Source organism: Chinchilla lanigera, unplaced genomic scaffold, assembly GCF_000276665.1.
Source record: "Chinchilla lanigera isolate Chin_1 unplaced genomic scaffold, ChiLan1.0 scaffold00147, whole genome shotgun sequence".
Taxonomy (NCBI): domain Eukaryota; kingdom Metazoa; phylum Chordata; class Mammalia; order Rodentia; family Chinchillidae; genus Chinchilla; species Chinchilla lanigera.
Window position 1 is genome coordinate 2,755,959 of NW_004955548.1, and position 20,856 is coordinate 2,776,814.

Consider the following 20,856-nt stretch of genomic DNA (forward strand, 5'->3'; position numbering starts at 1 on the left):
GAGAGGAAGGCAGCTTTCACCAGCGTGAAGAGGATTTGAGACAATTTCAAAATGTAAGAATTTTGATATTTTTTTCAGTCCAACAAGCAGGGGAAACGTGCTAGTTCGTGACTATATTTTTCCTCTGTAAAACCTAATGTTAAGTGGAATAAATCAAACACAAAAATTTTAAAATTGTATGGTTTCTCTTACATGAGAAAAACAAAGTCTAGATAAGTCAAAGAGCAAAATAAAAGACAATAGGGAATAAGGAGATAGACCTTTGACAAATGAGAAGGAGATAGAGGAGGTGGGGGTGTAAGGAGATGAAAAGGAAAGGTGAAGCAGCATGTACACGCACCGCATGCCACAGTGAATGTATTCATGACCTACTACAAGCATGCACCTGTGAAAGCAAATAAAATGAACATTCCTTGTGTTCTAGAGAAGGTTTACTAAACAATATGTGCTTCAAATGAGTTATCCCGAAAACTCCAGGTAACTGTAGTGAAATGTAAGAATAATTGGATTATCTAGGTAATTGCTTAATATATATCGATAGAAATATAGTTTTAATTATTAGTTTTCTAACTATTATAACCTTAACTAATAGAGTGACTACATAGGCACTGCTATAATTATTATTTTGGATCTTTAAATATTATTTTAATAATGTAATATTTTAAATATACTTCAGTTTTTATTCCTCTAACCTGTAAGTTAATTAGTTCTTTCTTGCTATAGAATATTGGACTGCACCATTTGTGTGAATTACACTAATTTTTGTAGTAATATGAAAAGATGTTTAAGCCAGTGTTATGAAAAGGAACATCTGCTTCCAAACTATTTTTTATACGTTTACCATAATTATGAATTATCTCACTAACTGGCTACTCTTCTTCCACAATTCATGACAGGGCTGCACACACCATGAAAGAGTTCCAAGTAGTTCTGTGCACTCTTTAGAAATGCAGAATAAAATGCATTAATTTCCATCTTATTTAAGAATAATAAAACTAAAAAAAAAAATATAAAACTTCTTTCTTTCAAAACCTTCTAATGTAAGTATGTATAATTTCACTGTAGTTCTTGATTTAATCTGGCAACTCTAACCTGATAATGAAGTTTGTGAGTCTGATAAGCAATTTACTGAGATTATACAAGATTAACAGAGCATTGTTTTCTTATACTCTTTGGCATGCATTTCTGTAATAGAATCATTGTCATGACCATTAACTGAATCGTATTATCCACAACTGTGAATAATATATGTCTTAGTAACTAAAAAAGAACCTTGTATCAATATCTAGATAAATGTAGCTCGGGGGTAGGTGCTTAGTAAAATGAGGTCCTGCTGCCCTTCCTTCACCTTGCCCTGAAAAAAGCAAGCACATGGTGTTTATTTCTAAATTTTTCTTTACTACAATATGGACAATATTTATACATTTTGAAAAGAAGGAGATTTCATATTTCATTACAAAAAATTTGTAAAACTTGCTTATTCATTTGGAAGCATTTATTCTCTGTTTTTTAAATAATCTAAATATATCTAATTCTTAATTTATGAAAATTGCTAGGTGAATTAGAACGAATAGTTCATACTTTGCACTTCTGAAGTCTGTTAAAATTTGGATCTAAAATCATCTACATATGTATTAATTTATATATTTCTTTCTCAGTGAAGTTGTGCTGTTCACTAAAAAATAAAGAATTTTTGAGGTTTGGGCACATTGGAGCTATTAAACAAATTCTAATTCCTTGGCATGTTTAACACAGCAAGAGAAGAAAGACCTCAAATGAGGAATGTATGCCTAACTTTCAGAATATAAAGAGAACAAAACCAATGATGGAAAAGGGGGGTGATATGAATCTGGAATGATCATATTTACAGAAAATTGAGGCATCTGATATGCTAGTTACTAATCTCAATGAGTCTTATTAGTCATTTCACTGTAATGGGCTTTTTATTATGAAAAAGACTTATTTATCCCCAAAAGTCTCATAGTGTTTCTGGCATAGCAATGCATTCATAGTTTTTAATATATATGTGGGAAGCCATTTGAAAATATAAGAAAATGGCAATAAATAATACCAATACCTTGACTACTGGTCCTTGTTCAGATATACATATCTTTATGTGTGGTCCTTAAGGAAAGCAAAAGTAAAAGAAAATTATTAATAATAGAATCAAAGAATTAGTTCTTTTGAAATATTTGAAATTTTATTAGAATTTTGCAATATATACATGTTCTTCATGTCACCAGCAGAAAAAAAGTCATATTTTTATTGCATTGTTTCATTTGAAGAGATAACTTGGTTGGCTTAAAATAGAAAATATTTCCTAAAATCTTGAAGCTTAATTAGGGAGGAATATTTCCATCTCTGTGTTGCAGGTCTTCCATTGTTGAGAGGCCCAAACTTCAGAGTTGTACCAGCTTGCTAACTGTGCAAATTAATTCAGGGTTATAAGTTAATGAAGCCAGATATTCTTAATCTTGAACCCACAGATGAGCTTTAAGAACTCATGAGTCCCCCTGAAAATATATGTAAATATGTGTGTCTGTATGCAGTTTTCCATAGACAATTTGTGGCATTTCAGATTCTGAAAGGAATCCAGATCTAACATTGACTACAAACCACTGATTTAAATAATTTTAATATTTGAAAAGTACACTTAAATTATCAGGATGATGCAGTTGGTAGGTCCTATCATTTGCCTTCTAATAACATTTAAAACATTTGTACTAATTTTTTGTTTCAAAGGATGAAGGTGAGGAATCCTCAGACAATGATGAAGTATTCCACTCAGTTCAGGCAGAAGTCCAAATGGAACCAATGCAGCCAAACATTCCAAATACTTTAGAAAATGAGGTAAATTTAATACATTATAATATTATGAAGTAAATAAGTATATAGAACTATGATTCTAAAACCTTTTGATATCAGGATCTCTTTCTAAACTTAAACACTGAGCACTCCAAAAAGGTTTTGTTTTTTGTATGGACTGTAGAATTCAATATTTGACTTGTTAGAAATTAAAAACAAAAAGTTAAAATATATATGAATTCATTTAGAATGTAACAAAATACGTTAATGTAACAGAAATTTTTAGTGAAAAATATCTATAATTTTAAAAAGCAAAACTTGAAGATAATATCATTGTTTTATATTTTTCCAAATGTCTTTATTCTATCTCCTTCAATGGAAAACAGCTGGACTCTCATATCTCCTTCTGCATTTCAACTGTTACCATATGTTTTTTGGTTGAAATAGATAAGCAAACACTGGCTTCTCATATATAAGTAGTTGTAAAAGGAGAACTTCTATTGACTTTTCTCAGACTATTGCTCAGATTCTCTGATGATGTGCTAAAACCGGGAAATTGGAATCTAAATCTGTATCAATGAAATTTTGTATGATCAGTACTATTTAAGTCCATTGCTCAGTCTTGTTCAATGAAAAGGTGATTTGTTTATGCATGAATTTTAACTTCATGCATTCATTAGGTGAAAAATATTGATTCACTCAGTATATAAATCTTCCAAAATATGTGCATTTTTCATTACATAACTTCAAAAACATTTGTTAATAATTTAATTAATATTTATAAACTGTTAATGGCAAATATAAAATTTCAAATTCTGATTTTCACTTGAAAGATCAGATTTTATCATTTCTAGCAAATTACATCTGATATTTTTCAATTCACATCCTTACTTCATTAATTAAAAAAAATGCCTTCCAAATTCCCATAGCTTAAGTAATCATAGCTTTTCTATCAGTAATACCTTAAGTAACAATATTTCCCATAAATAATGATGGCAGGTCACAATCATGTCTCTTTTTCCTTGATTGTTTCTTTTCTGGGATGTCATTTGTGACAGGATCTAAGTCATTTAATTTCAGATTTACTTTCCTACACTTCTCAGAATAATGTCCTTGTTGACTTATATTAATATTATCTTGTTTAGAAATGCATTGGTGAGGCCAGAGTTTTGGGTTCAAATCTTTTGTTGTTCTGTTCTTTATTTATGTTTTACTAGTACATATTTGCAGTATACAATGATTACATTATGTTTTATGTGCACATACTGCATCGTAATTCTTTTCCCAACCCTTCCTTGCCCCTCCCCGCCTCTTTCCATCTGTTAGTCTGCTTCCCTTTTGCAAAAGATCTATTTATTTCCTGTTATCTATCTTTTATTTTCCTCTCTATTTACAGTTTGGATTTCTCAGGTAGGAGAAACCATGTGATAACAAATGCTGGCAAGGCTGTGAGGAGAAAAAGAATCCTTCTACATTGTTGGTGGGGATGTAAACTAGTACAACCAAAAGGGAATTCAGTATGGAGAATCCTCAAAAAACTAAAACCGGAAATTCCTTTCTAGCTATCTTCCTGAAAGAGTTAAAGTCACCATATCATCATGACACATAAGTACCCAAGTTTATAGCAGCAAAACTCATAATAGCTAAATATAGGAAGCAGCCTATGTGCCTATCAACAGATGAGTGGATAAAGAAAAGTTGGTATTTATACACAATGGAGTACTGCTCTGCCAGAAAGAAGGATAAACTTGAGGCAATTTTAGGAAAATGGATGCACCTTGATCGCATAATGTTAGGTAGGTTACATTCTTATACAGACAATGCAGCATTATCATGGCTAGCATTCACAGCAGCCAGCCACTGAAGAAAATTTTTGGTCACTAAGGGATTAGGAGAATGCATGAAGAACACAAAGTCTTGGTTAATCATGGTGAGGCAGGAGCCTCACTGTTTTTCCTATCAGCACAACATTCACGTCAGCACAGGATGCTTCACAGGTGTTATGAAGTGTTTCATGGACTGTTCTTATAATTACCGCACAGCTGCATACTAACATTCTGTTGAATTGAATAACTAAGATTAATGCTTTATAAATATTAACCGTTCATAGAAGGAGCATAAATCAGAGTGTTATTTAATGAGTTGAGACAATATGTCTTTCTCTCTGCCTTGGTAAATGACTTTACTTCTATTCTTACACAATAAGCATAACACCATAAGCAAGAAAATGTACGGAGCTGTGTTTCATTTAAAATCAATTGTGTGTCTTAGCGTAGGCTGTTGTTTCTAATTATGTTCCTCTTCCCAGTTTTCAAAACAAACATAGCCAACTCTTGCAAGGTCTTGCTATTGTTCCTTTTGGCTATTATCTTTCTGTTTACTACTGTCAAGAAACTTCCTGAGTTGGATGTGGTAGTGCACACCTGGAGTCTCAGCCACTCTGTAGGCTGAGGTAGGATGATCACTTGGGCCTGGGAGTTCAAGGTAGCATACTGAGACCACTATCTCATAAATAAATATATGCATACATACATACATACTTACAATCACTCCTGAGATTACTTTCATAAACTGAGAAGTTTATACTGGGTCACTATAATGGCAGTTATCTGAATTGAAAGTAGAAAAATTTCATCAGGCAGAGGTTTCTTACATATGTATTACCAAATATTTGGTTATGCTTAGAAACATTCATTAGTAAAAACAGGTGAAAGACTGGCAGGACTACGTCGGGCATAGTGGTGCATGCCTGTAATCTTAGCACTCAGGAGGCTGAGACAGGAGGATCACTGTGAGTTTGAGGCCAGCCTGTTAGGTCATGGCCAGCCTGAACTACATAGCAAGACCCTTTCCCCCCAAAAAAAGGAAAAGGAAAAGGAAAAGGAAAGAAAGAAAGAAAGAAAGAAAGAAAGAAAGAAAGAAAGAAAGAAAGAAAGAAAGAAAGAAAGAAAGAAAAAGAAACGAAAAATTGGCAACACTATTTATTTCTCCCCAATTTGTCCTTTGGAGTGAAAAGAAAGCTTTGAAAGATCACTTCATAGGAGAAAATAGTGTGGAAGGTGAGTATAGTTTATAGAAACAATGGAGTGATTTTATCGGCATGAAAATGCTAGATAATTTTTTTGAGAGTGTACAATATTGAAACTTATTTTCTAAAGAATCTAATGTCACCATCTCGTTCTGTGTTAGAATAATTTTTACTAGCTAAAAACTATTGTAAATAAGACCTAGGAGATAAAATTAAGGAGGCAAACTCCATGGTGCTGTCTCCTGATGTTTGTAGAAAGTGAATTTTCCCCACTTGTGGAAAATGGGTCATTATTTGTGCTGTTTTTTGAGTGTCTGTCCGTATTAGATAAATGTATAATTAGTAAAACCCAAATTAATTTATTTAGAATAAAAATGAAAAATATTTTTAACACTATGACAGCATAAATTGTACAGTTTAAAAAGTTTCCTTAAGGTGGGACAATTTTGATTCTTGAGAAGCAAAACTGAATTTTAGTGTGTATGTGTGTGTGCATGTGTATGTGTGTGTGTATACCTTAAAAAATCTAGAATTAGCTGAAAAGGGTAAAAATTTTGAAGTACAATTCTTAAATTTTAAGGGAGAAGTATGAGTTTTTTTATTTTAAAGAGAAAAGAACAAAAAACAAAATAACAATACCATGAACAAAACAACATAAAAGCAATAAAAGTGATACAGAATTTAGAAACAAGGTGATAGGAAATCAACAGTAGTTATTGTAATACATACCATCATCTTCAAAAGGTTACTCAGACAATCACATATACGCATGTAAGACTGATTAAACAATGTGTAATTTTAAGTGAAAAGTATGGACTTAATATAAAAATAAATGTGATAACTTAGAAAGAATATTTAAGAAGAGGTTAAGACATTCGCATTCTGGCTTTAGATATTCCTTTGACTTGAGGTAAAGTTGTTAGAAAAGTCATTTTTCTTCTCTGAGCTCCCTATTCCTCAGGAACAACATGCAGAGTTTCCACTATATTCTTTTTCAGAATCTCTTCCTATTCTAAAATTCAAAGATATCATCACAAATTCTTGACAAACAATTTCAGTGTTATAGTATGATTAACAATGAAAATAAAGTCTAAAGTCACATATTATAAGTTAAATTTTTAAGAAAATATATAAAAAGTATTTTTCTATCAATTAGTAACTCAAAATAATTCATGACTGAGAAAAATAGCAAAGTATTGCATTGTGTCTTCAAGATTCAAGACAGATCTTCTCCTATGCCATCCAACGAGGTCTGTGCACACCATGTCAAGTTCCATTCAAGGTATGTGTCTCTGATTTCAGTATTTGAGTTACTTATGGCTAACCCTCACATGGAAAACTAATGTTTGCTTCTTGGCCATCAAGTTCTGTGAGAAGTCAAATCTAAAATACCAGGAACAACATAACAGCATTAGCATGATTGGCCCACGTTTACAACCTTAACTATGATGATATAATACCTGCATATCTAACATTTGGATATACTTAACATGTCACTTAGTTTCATAATTTTCCAGTATGATCCAAAATATTAAAAAATAAATAACTATGAACTGTTTGATAGTGTTCAATTAGTAATTGATTATGAAAAGATATTTCAAGCGACTTTTTTGAACATACCACATGATAAAGAACACATATGTGTGCACATGCACACACACACACACACACACACACAAATTATCACCAAATGCAGATGATAATACCACACATCGGGAAGTATGGGCTGGTATTTACGTATAACCAAATTCAGGTCTAACTGAAAGTTATATCATGTGGAATATTGACACCATATATAATTTTCGTCTTTACCATATTAGTAATCTTCAAAGATAATGTTCTTTCATATTTTACATATTGTGTGCAAATGTGGTTATACCTGAAAGCCAAATTTTAAATATATTTTCTTTGGTAATCATACCCTCTCAAACTCCAACTGATAATGGAGAGAACTCGGCCTACATTCATTGAGTCACTCAATAAATATTTTTTAAGCACTGCTTATATTGAAGATATTGGACACCACGGTCAAATGGCACAGAGGTGATGGTATGTAATACAGGTTATCCCACCTCTTTATTTTTTAGCACTTGTATTTATGTCTCCAGATTGAAGTGGAGAGTAGCAATATTGAAAAATTAGAATGCAAGTCCAAAACTTGCTTTTTATTCACATTCTTAATGTATGGGTTCTCCTAGTGCTTTTGACCTCAAAGGGAAGAAATCAGCTTATTTTTGTAGCTATTCTTGATACCATAGAACATAATTTTCAAAAGAATTAAGTATATAAATATTAAATGAAGTGTTAATCTGGTAATGATTGTTCATTTTACAAAATAATTTTAAATTTATGTATGACAAATGCATGGCCTGTAAATATATTTGTATTTATAAAATTATGTAAAATAAAGTTTCTTTTTAAATTTTGGGTCCTAGAAAAGTCTTTGACTATTACAGTCTAAATCAATAACCAAATTCCGTCCCATGCGGAAATTTTAAAGTGATTATAAAATTTCACAGAAGTGGCCTTTAAATTTGAATAGGAAGAACAGGACTGCCATTTCCACCAATCTAAATCAGGAACTACATTAAAAAAGACAAAATCTAAGCATATAAAAGTCAGGATAACAGGACAATTTTTGACAAAATAATTATTTATTATATTTCCCATGTTAAAACACTCATAAATATTATAAAGTTTTGTCTATTGCAGTATTTACCTGGTAATAATATTGTCTCAATGTTACCTTAAAGAAAGTTTATGGAAATTTTTAGAAATAAATAATATGTGAAAAAACCTTGTTATATGAACACATGGTTTATATTTCCCTGTTTTAGAAATTATTTCTCTGTTCTAGATAAAATAGCAGATATGGCAGAAAATGGGAAATGGATAATATTACTTAAACTCTAATTCTTTTCAGTGTTATATGTGCTCCTACATATTTAAGAAAACCTTTTCGTTGATCTTTATGTTGAGCTGTAGGTTCCGCTTTATGAATATTACGATCTGGCACATGTTTTTTGTCTTTTCATTAGTGTTCCGCAGTGCTCCCTTTTGGAACAAGCACAGGAACCCATTGACATCAGAGGAAGGAGCGCACAAAATCCTGAGAATTTTGAAGCAGCATCAGGTGATTCAAAGCAAAGTTGCAACAGTCAAAGAACACTAACATTTACTAGTTTATGTTTCAGAAGTCAAGAAAGAAGAATTTCAAGAGAGAACGAATCAAACATGTTAGGGAATCCAAATAGGATTAGGACAGAATGCCATTGAATTCAGCAACTGGGTGGTCAGTGTGACCTTTGGGAAATAGAAAATGATTTGTCTTAAATTTTCTCTTGAAATGTGTCTAGGAAAGTATAGAAGTCAACTTTATTTAGTTTGTATAACAGGAGAGACAGGGGCTGGGGATTTAGCTCAGAGGCAAAAGCACCTGCCTGGCAAGCGCAAGGTCGTGAGTTTGGTTCCCGGAACCGGAGAAAAACCAAAAAAAAAAAAAAAAAAAAACCAAAAAAAAGCAGGAGAGACAAACAGATAAGAGAAATAACTTGAGAAGGGCTTCTCCAGTAGGCAAAATGTATAATTAACCTTTAGAATATTGGATATAAATTTATGTGAGTGTGTTTTGTTAGCTTGTTATTGAACTGTTTCAAAATATGATATGAATGGCATAAGTATTTCTAAATGGTGTGAAATGATGACCATATTCAACATACATAAATAATTAATTGAGTCACATAAAAGAACTTCATAAACTATGATATAAATTTCAAGCAAGTGTCATTTTTCAAGATACCCTTTTGAACGAGGTTTTTTTTTTTTTTTTTTTTGGTACCGGGAATCGATCTCAGGACCTTGCACTTGCCAAGCAAGACACTCTGCCGCTGAGCTACATCCTTGGCCCTTTTGAGAGAGTTTGAGTGAATTGAAATTTTGTGAGATGTGGTGATAAAATAAAAATTGTTCCTTAAGTCGTAAAATATGGCATTATGTAATTATAATTATCCCTGTTAAGATAAGCAAAGAACAAATGCCTGTTGGAGCCCCCAAGTTATCTTTAAAATTCTAGCATATAGATTATGTTAAATATTAGGAAAATTCAGAAAATTAGTGTTCAAAACCATGAACTTAAATATCCTATTCTTCACTATAAGAGAATCAAGTAATTACAGAATGTGTTTAAGTAGTAGTGTCTTCTTCTACAAAATCATTGTCTTCTGAGAAGTAAGCTAAATCTTATTAATTTTAGGCTTTTTTCCCCAGAATCATTTCTTTTTGTTCAATTGTGCTAATTTTTGTATACTGGGCAAACAACTGAACTTTTAAGGTCTATTCATGTCTCCTTTTTGAAAAATAGAGATATTAGATTAGACACCAAAGCTGCTAAATAGCATTGATTCAAGGAAGAGGGGGACAGCAATACCCAAACTTCTTTTCCAGATTTGAACTTCTGTTGTGTATTGTACTACGTAGATACTATGAGATTTCAGCCTCCCTCTTGGAGGCAGCACTTTACTACAGATTTTTCTCCATCTCGCAAGGCACTCATACAAACTTCTTATTTGGTCTACTCTCATAAGCAAAAGACTTGAGAAAATTATTTCCTACAAAAAATAATAAATGGCAAAAGCTCAAGTGTCAGAAGATGAAGAAATGCATGATAGGGTGTGTTTGTAATGTTCACAGGGTGCAGCAATGTTTTCAAATGCATGCTTTTTGCAGTTGTAACCTTCTTTTATTTGGCCATATATACGAAGACCTCAAATAAAATAGAAGAACTATTTGTCTTTAAAGTCCCAGTGCATAAAAACCATAAGCAATGACCCGAGTAGTCCTTTAGAGAAGCTTTATCTAGGTATACTCATGCAGATCTACTGACCTTTGAGCCTAGTACATATTTTCACTGGATTTTAACTACACACACTATTTACCAGACAGTTTAACATCAAAAGGTACACCTCTGAACTAAATAAATTTGTATTTTAAATGACAATATCTACACTATGGAGGTGAGCTGTCCAGTGTGACAGCAACTAGTAACGTGTGATTTTAAAATGAAAACCTAACAAATTAAATGTAGAAATTCATTTCTTGTGTGCACTGGTCCCATTTCAAGTACTCAGGAATCATTTGTGACTAGTGGCTACTGTGCTGGACGGTACAAAGGCAAAACATTCCCATCAGTATGGAAAGTTCCATTGTGCAGGGCTCCTCTAGGAAGGTGTAGCTTTAAAAACAGGTTAAATTTTTCATCTTTTTAATAGGTCACTCCTTAATTAAGTACTTAAGGACATATCACTGGGTGCAAACTGAAGAAGGGGAGTTAAGACTGAAGTATGAAATTACACAAGTTTGGACTGACCTATCATTTTCTAATTAACATACTTGTGCTCTTTCTACTGGTTAGGATGTAAAGCCAGTGGTACTCCTAGTCCTCCATATTCTTGCTACATTCTTTTTGTAATCAAATAGCTCTACTTGGCTACCGGTCTTATTGTGTACTTTTTTATACAGAAATATTTATCAAATATATGTTGAATATTGAAAACAAAAACAGCCACATAGGTCTTTAAATGGAACGAATCTTGAGCCTGTTACTACCTCAGAACACAGAATTTAAGATTTTGGCCCATGAATATTTATCAGGTATTCTTTCCTGAATGGAATTACAGAGGTTATGAGAAGAACAAGAGATTGAGTTGGAGCACTACCTAAATGAAGGCAATCACTGTAACCACCAGTGTTACTAATGTATTTTTGACATTCCATAGAATCTTCTGAGGAGCAGAGTCCTGTGACTGGGAGGAGGTCCCAGTCATCACCGCCTTATTCTACTATTGATCAGAAGTTGCTGGTTGATATCCATGTAAGTTTCATTCTTAACACATTTGTATCTGTTCCTTTACTTCTCAATTTGTTTTGACCTAAATTTTCTCCACTTAAAGAGGGAAAGATTAAAGTGTTTGATTTTTAATTTTTTCAAGACAGATTACAAAATTGAGAAGTTAAAATTGAAATGAGGAAAAACATTAACTCATCAAACAATATTTTATCTTCATATTTTTATAACAATGTGAACATATTAAAGAGAGGAATGATCAATAGATACTAATAGAAGCTGATGTCAAATTAAGGGCAGAAAAGTTCAATTTGAACTTTCATATGTTCAATTTGAGTTTAATAGCGTTCCTTGGTTGATGAGACAATGTATAAAAATAAAACATTTAGTGAAAAACAAAATGTGCTCTGATACAAAAATGAAAATGTCTTCCAATTCATTTTGAAGTGTGTGCTCAGAAAATTTTAATTTTGTAGTTGCTTTTACTCTACCAGATACACACACATGCCCAAAATTTGCCATATGATATATCCCATATTTAACAAATGAATTTATATTAATTTGCCTATTTGAACTGTTTGAGATTCTTTATGATAATTTATGGCATCTAAAGCCAAACCTGGGCAATTAACTTATGAATTTCAGGGGTCATGCATTAACTACAAAGTCAGGGGAAAAACAGAAGGAAAATAAATATGTATAGGGCATCAAATTGCTGAGTCTCTCCAGCATTAAAAGCAAATGTCAACTACTCAGCAGACAAGTAGGGCTAATAAAAACAAAGTAAGCATATTCTCCCTTGTGTGCTCTAGAAATTCCACTAATAACCATAGTTTGAATTTTGGATTTTGACATCTCATCCTCACTAAAATGTTGACTCTCGCTTGTAAGTAGACATCTTTACTTAAACTGCAAATATGTTTTACAATGTTTTCAGCTTGAGAACTTTACAATCCAGAAGAAAACGAAGGATACTAGAGACTACATTAACCTTTCTTCTGCACACAGATTCCACATGGATTTAAAGTAGGAAAAATATCACCCCCTTTATACTTGACAAATGAATGGCCAGGCCATGAGTCACATTCCGAAATCTTCTGGAATGACTGGACAAGTTCTGAACCTATCACTCAGCCGCCTGAGGAGAACGGTGAATATGTGGAACTTTATGACACTGATGGTGATGATGGTGTTTCTAATTATGCTTATGAAGATGCCTGTGGCCATTCCAATAGCAATGATGACTTAGATAACCAGGTTGCTCAGGAAAATGATGTCTGTGAAGACCATGTTGATGACAACATTGACGCGTCTGTCAATGGCATGGATAATAATCATGTTGGTGCTGATTGTTCAAGGTGGGTTTTCTCAGTGATTCATATTATACATGTTTTATAACTTTAGAACTGTTTGCTTCTTTGCTTTATTTTCCAAATGTATGGTATCATCTGGAGGGAGAATGAATTGTCCCTGCATATTGGCAAACAATTGATCTTTACTAATATTTTCTAAATTGTTCTAATGTAGAATGCTTAATTTCACATTAGTTGTATACCATTTTATTAACATTCACATGTTTATTAATTGTTTTATAACTGGTGTGGCCTGAGTGTTTATATTAAGATTATTGTGAATAAATCTTACTACTATGAAATACAACAGTGCAAAAAGGGAACAAAGGTGAGGTATTTCAAACATAGCTAGGCATTGCTTAAACATTTGAAATACTGACATCCAGATAATAAATTTTGCATGATATCTACCTAGTTAAGTAGTAAAATGTCTATCAACATTTTAAATGTTGAGAGACTGAGGCAGGTGGATGACCAGTTTGAGGTCAACCTGGCAACTTAATAAAAACTAAAAAGACAGGACACAAGATGTAATTCAGTAGTAGAGTGCATACACTAATCCCTGTGTTCAATTTCCAAGACCACACGTAGAACTAAATGGAATTCCATTGTCACATAGATTTATCTTTAGAGTCACTATGGCCACTTATCTTTAATGTCTCTTATGCGAAAAGAGAATACTTAGACATCTTGGCAAGTTTGGTGTTTTTTCAAAATGATTAAATGACTACCACATTTCTATAAGACGTTAGGTCAATATTATTTTAAGTTGCTGGGAGATCAGTTGATCAATTATGTTCTGCAGCAAAGAAGTCAATATATATGTTAGAAAATAAAAGCAAGTGTTAAATTTAGCACAAACTAGACATGTTGCCAGATGAATTATTCAAGTATGTTGTGGCTGAGCCAAAGATATGGGCTTAATCATTCATGTGGCCATGAAGGTTTGAATGCATGAAGTAATCTATTGTGCAAGAAAAAAGTACACATTTGTGCTACTAATCTAATATATGTACCTACCAAAGAATGCGATTTGTTTTTCTTGTCACCCAAAGGCAGTCCAAGAATTGACAGTGTTATGATGCTAATCAGTATTTAAGATTGGCAAGACGTTGTGGCATTTATTCTTGTCTGATTAATAGTAGTGTTCACATGCCAGCCTAGACATGGCATATATGTAAGAGGGAACCTGAATTTTATTTCATTTACTGCCTTTTAGCTATGTTTTTGTTGGGTGGCTTTCTTTCTTAATTTGTCCTTGTTATCAGGGCAAGCTGTGATAAAGATGGAAGCTGCAAGCCAGACAGCAGTGATGGAAAAGAAGATGCCAGCAGAGGCCATAGCAGTGAAAGCCATGGAAGAAGTGCAGCTAGTAGAGGCAGTGTAGCCACTGGAGATCAGGAAAGACATGAAGAGGACACAGATAGTGGAAGAGGTACCAGGAGTAATGGAAATAAGGGAGTCAGTGGCATCAGTGAAGAGGATAGAGCGATTGAACTCAATCAAGGAGAAAAGCACTCAGACACAGATGGTGCAGGATTAGAGAGATCCCCACTCCACAGTTCTGAACATCAACAGGAGGTAATGTACAATTGGTAAAGAATAATAAATTTATCTCATTAGGAATGTGTTTCAGTATGTAATATTCAGCATTTCCAGTTATGCCAAATAGATTGCAACCCTGTGCCCCCAAACATTAAACATTTTAATTATAGCTGTGTGTGGAGGTCTTTATTACGTCTAATTTGGCTGGCTGGGTTTTGCTTCCAGGGACAAAAACAATCTCGTGTGCCTTTCTTCAGTCCTATCACGTGTATGCGGTGGTATATCTTTTTATTTTTTTTCTGGTTCCAGGAATCGAACTCACGACCTCACGCTTGCCAGGCAGGTGCTGTGCTGCTGAGCTAAATCCCCAGCCCTGCAGTGGTATATCTTAATACACAGTTTTTCTGAGAAGCCTGTTTTTATTGTAAAATATGCATAATATACAACTTAACTTTTTTTTTTTTTTTTTTTTTTTACAGTACTGGGGATTAAACCCAGGGCTGTCTTCCTGAGCTACATTCCCAGCACTGTTTCTGTTTTTCCTTTTCTTCTTGTTTTTTAATTTTGAGACTGGGTGTAAACAAGTCACTGGGTTGCCCTGGTTGAATGCAAACTTGAAATCTTTCTACCTCAGCCTCTTGGATTTCTAGAATTACAGACATGAGCCATCACGCTTGGCTACTTTTAATCATTTTAAGTGTACAAATCAGTGGCATTTAGCACTGTCAGTGGTGTGTAACCCTCCCCACTCTTTTTTATCATACCCAAAAACAATTAAGTACCAGATACTTTCCCTCCTCCCTGGTAAACTGCATTCTAATTTCTTTCTAGGTAATTTATATTTTTCATCAGACAATATTTGTTTTGTCATATTTGGATTATTTCATTCAGCAGAATATTTTCAAGCTTCATCAAGTTGTAGCATGTTAGGGTTTTACTCCTTTCTTACGGCTGAACAATTTTCTGTCACTGTTTGTTTTGCTTGTTTCCACATTTGGCCTATTGTGAATATGCTTCTGTAAATCTTGGTGTACAGGTACCTAATTCTGTTTTCAGTTCTTTTTAGGCCTCTATTTAGGAGTGAAATTGCTACATTATATGTCAAGTCATATTTAACTGTTGACAAATTGTCAGCATACACTGTGAATTTTTTTGGTCATTGTTGTTTTCAGATAGAGTCTTGCTATGTAGTTCATGCTGGCTTTGAACTCTCTGTGTAGCCTCGACTGGCCTCAAACTGGTGGTAATCTTCTAGCCTCAGCCTCCCGAGTGCTGGGATTATAGGCATGCGCCACCATGCCAGGAGATAATACAGTTTTAATTGAAGTAACATAATGTGTTTAGATGATAATTTTGTAGTTCACAAAATATTTATTGATTTTATAAATGATTTAAAATATTCAAGTTGTTTCACAGATGGTAAATCAGTAGGAGTTTTCTCAGAGAAGGTTTTTTGGAGTACTGGAATTGAACTGACTCATGACAAATAGGGATTATCTGCCCATCTGAAAACAAAGGTGGGACTTCAGAAATGGAAAAGAGTGCACCAGTCTACTTTCCTAGCCTTTTTTTCTATTGCGCAAACCGGCTTTGAAGAGGTCAGGCTTTTTTTTTATAAATTCATGCTCGCTTGCACAGAAAGCTGTTCTTTCTGTTGGGAGGGCTGCCCCTTACCTGTTCTCCACTTTCTGATTTAGTCATCAATTATGATTCAATTCAAATATAGTTTTTTTACTTCCCAAAGCAGAATTATGTAACCCTCCATGTGTTTTTTCAAGTATTGTTCTACATAGATCCACTTTAGCACCTACGACATTTTAGTTATTTGTGTACTATCTTCTGTTTTGTCACATAAGATTACGAACTCTTAAAAGGAAGTAATCATGTCTAATCTGCTCTTGATTATTTTCTATCAACTCACTAAACCTAAGAGTCCACCCTAAGGCCTGGCCTACAATAATTATTGAAGACATTAATTAATGGAACAAAAGAAAAGAAAAAAAACTCAGAGGAATGAAACACCCTAAATGATTTACAACAGGAAAGCAGTATCAGTGGGAAAAGCTATATGTAAATCTATCTATCCATAAATCTATCATTCATCTTAATTAAATATAGTAAAACAGGATGTCCAAACATTAGTCTGAATATCTCTAGTTATTGTAAGGAAAATTTTTGTTCTTTACAGAGTAAATAGACTTTCCTTGCATTTTAATTTTAAAGTGATGCACTGCTATGTACTATGGTTTACTGGTTGGTTAGATAATGAAAACCATTCCTTGACAGAGTGGAACAATTGTCCTGGTACCAAAAATCACTCTTTAGCTACAAGGAAGAACTTTTCAATAGACAGGTTTGTCAAAAATAGTAGGTGTGTTTTCCTATAGGATGTGAAATGCCACATAAATTATCATATTTTTGTGGTTTCTACCTTTTGTTACTTTCATTAGCTAAAGGTAGCAGGGTGAATTTTCACTAAAATATATTTACACTCTGAACTACCATTGTGTAAATGATCTTTAATTTTTTCCTTTGTCATTTAAAATTTTACCTCTAGGCTTTTCATGCTCTACACATACATCCTTAGCAAATCCATACTTACTTACAAAACTCAGCACCTAGGTTTTTCATGCTATAAATTCTTAGAAAGTGTTGTGCCTTTTACTTTTGCAAGCTGCCATTTGGAATGACATACTTGAATGTGCACTTTGCAACCAAACAGACTTTCACTTCAAATTCCAGTTTCACATCTTACTAGCACTATGACATACAAAGCAGTATTTAACATTTCCAAGGAAATTCGAGTTTCATTATTAGTATATAGCAGATAATTGTATTCACTTTTTGGCTTATTGTAAGAACAGAAGGTGATATGTAAATCAGCTTCCTAGCACAGTAACACAAATGCTAGCACCACCCAAATTGCATAAACGAGAATGAATGCCCCTCATGTTTCACTTCTAACATCAGTTGTTGAGTTTTGTAAGTAAATGTGGATTTTATAAGGATGTAGATAATACAAATTTTACATTCACATTTTTAAGTGACTCCTATGCATAATTCTTCTACATAAACTTTCTAACAAAATAAAAGTTATTTTTGGTGTCCTTTCAGGAGCTAAATGGTGGGAGTGAGGGCTCAAACTCCACTGCCTCCGATGCTGCGTCCCCTGAGCTAGATTATGAGGATGGCAATACAGACATATCAGAATCATCAGCACAATTGGACTTTTTTGCCAATAACTCATCTCCTTCCAAAGGTTCTGGGATGGCTGCTAATGCTGACTTTGCCTGTGCCATCTGTGAGTTTCTAATATGCTCACTCAGTGCTTCTATCTGTTCTCACATGCAGTGCTGTTTAATCACTTATTAATAACCTTCAAGGAATTAAATCTTTCTGATATTCAGTTGGCATGACTCAGATGGATGTATGCTTTTAATAAATCTAATCTTGGCTCGATCTTTATGGTGCATAACTTTGAGCTACAGTTGAGAAATTGAGTCCCTTATAAGATTTTGGTTGTATTCTAATAATAGTTACTTGAAATATTTTTCCATTGAGCAATGTATATTAAACATTGTGATTTGTGTTGTCTGATGTTTTAGGGAATTTCAAAATGATACCTGTGTAAAAAATAAAGCAGACTACAGAAAAAGGAACTTTTTAGGCTGTGACATTTTGTGGAAACACTTGAGGACATATGGTGTAAAACTAGCAATTTCTCTTAATATCTCTTTCTTACTTATTGACAGTATCTTCTGGATTCATGGAAGTACCTGAAAAATCAACTGAGAGAACCTTTGAAGTCAATGTTAATCCACCTTGTGTCTCCTCTAAATGTACAAAACCACTAATCCATATGTATGAAAAAGAATTTACTTCTGAGATCTACTGTGGTTCTTTGTGGGGTGAGTTAGGCTTTTAGAAACTGAACTGTTTTTATAAAAGACTCTATTCTTAATTTATATAGAAAACAAGTGAAAATTATATATGTAAAACATGTGTTGTTACCAAATCATTACCAAATCAAATAAAAATTTGTTTATAATTTAGTCAGAAATGATTTTGTTGATTGATGCCTTGTCCTTTTAATAATATTTTTTTCTTTTAAACCTGAATTACTTTTGCTAAAATATAAAATTGGAAAAGCTTAATATTCTTAATTTAGGGTACAGTGCCGAGTATTATATCTAGTAAGGTATTAGGAGAAATATTTCTGTTGAATCTTATTTTTAACTGGTTATGAGGATTTTAAGAGAAATTTCAAGTGTAAGGTCTTAATGTTGACAGCCTTCTTCAATTCTTTGTTTGAAAAAATAGTGGTATAAATAATGCTGAGACAATATTTTACCTCAAGTCAGTCTGTATCATAAATAAAACAGAGTAAGTGAGTGCAGTGAAGGGAAACTTCCAAAGTAAATGCTAACCTCCAACTTGCACTTTTTTTTCTTTTTTTGGTACTGGGAATCGAACTCAGGACCTTGCGCTTGCCAGGCAGACGCTTATGCCACTGATCTATATGCCTGGCCTCCAACTTGCAATTTGATAGATTTTACGTTGTGTACAATTGAGCAGGAGAGGGGTTTTCCATTAAAAATAGAACAAGGGAGCAAACATAATTATATGGATTGAACAATTTAGAAACAGCATCCTCAAAACTTTGCTAATTGTACCAGACAATGAGAAGTCATTAGTATTTCAGTCTAGCAGCTACCCACAAGTGTAATGTCGAGTAACTCATACTTATAACTAGTGATCATATGCTTTGAAAAGTAAAAGATCATAATAAAAAGTGATGGTATTTCCTCCTCCTCTGACTCCCCTTAGGGAAGTTGCTGTTTCAAAATCTGCTATTGGCTGTGAGAAAGGGAAAGGGCAGAGTGGAAAAATGAAGGGAGAGACACTTGTCTTTTCTCCTTGTATCTGCACAGCACAAATATTCTGCACGGGGAAGACAAATACCAAAGTTTCCTTCTCTATGACTTGGTTAATTTTCTCCTGTGTCTGAGTTGGTGGTGGATATTTCCACAGCAGTTTGAAATGTGTTTTAAATTTAATTACAGCTTCTATATCAGTCTTTGCAATTGGCTTTTAAACAGTACTTGTATTTGAAATATTAGAGAAAGCCAACAAGTAAAAGATAGCATAGGCACCTAGATACATTAAATTAGGCACAGTTTCACAGGCATTTAAAAGGTAAATTTTTAAACATCTAAATGAGCATAGAAGCACTCAAGTTAAAAATATGTATAATTATTTTAAAAGTATTAAAACATTTTGTTATAGTTAGGAATAAGAAATAAACTAATTTGAATTCTTGATATGTGTCAGACTAAAGATGCTTAATAGTAATCTGTGAAAGGATTGACTTTGGTAAACTTTGAGACACAACTACTAGATTCTCAGATACACATAAAATTCTGTTTTTAAAATGGCGTTGTAGACACCATCCTGTAGAATATTATGGCAGAGTGTCATCTTCCATCTTCTCATATATTTCAGTGAAATTTCTTCTCTTATTAGAGTACATAGCTGCACAGTATGAAATTAATATTAGGCTGAAATTATAAAAGTCACCTTTATATATATTAACACATTGAAGTATCAAAAGTCTAATACAAATATAATTGCAACAAATAATCTGAAATAATGTTGTACTTTTCATATCTGAACAGGAGTCAATTTGCTGCTGGGAACCAGTTCTAATCTGTGTCTGATGGACAGAAGTGGAAAGGCAAACGTCACTAAACTTATAAAGCGAAGACCATTCCATCAAATTCAAGTCGTGGAGCCTCTCAATTTGCTGATTACCATCTCTGGTTTGTTTAAGTCCTAAAATTAGCTGAGCAATTATGCAGATTAATTAGGTTACAAACTAGGTTAAAGACTTTCTCAGGTGAATGTGTTCATAGGCAAGCACTTTAACTATAACACTTAATTAGGACACTAGACTCTCCTACTTGTAATTTTTAATACATTTACTATTTAAGCCACCTTCCTTTCATTGCAATGCACTTGACCCAGGTTATTGGTAAGACAAACCATACTGTTTGCATCCTTGCAGGCTTTTCCTTTCTGGATAGCCTCCTGAAATTTCACACCTCTAATTTTCACGCACTCATACACACAGACCACACCAATATCCACCACACGCCATTCATCATATATGTTAGAAGCAAAACAGCAAAAATAAAACAAATTGGACAAATATTTGGGTGAAAAAGAGATTTGGTCTTGGCACAGCCTTATCACTAGGGCCTGTGTATAAGATTTGTTAAAAGAGC

At 33.4% G+C, this 20,856-nt stretch overlaps 1 protein-coding gene across 1 annotated transcript in view; it reads left to right on the forward strand.

Moving 5' to 3' along the window:
- Positions 1–20,856, forward strand: part of Nrk (Nik related kinase) — a 121,904-nt gene that overhangs the window by 80,314 nt on the left and 20,734 nt on the right. Inside the window, 10 exon segments of the mRNA XM_005412012.2 lie at positions 10–53; positions 2,743–2,850; positions 7,048–7,115; positions 8,872–8,966; positions 11,608–11,702; positions 12,684–13,033; positions 14,296–14,608; positions 17,687–17,873; positions 18,325–18,480; positions 20,248–20,391. Coding sequence (XP_005412069.1) covers positions 10–53; positions 2,743–2,850; positions 7,048–7,115; positions 8,872–8,966; positions 11,608–11,702; positions 12,684–13,033; positions 14,296–14,608; positions 17,687–17,873; positions 18,325–18,480; positions 20,248–20,391 — 1,560 coding nt within the window.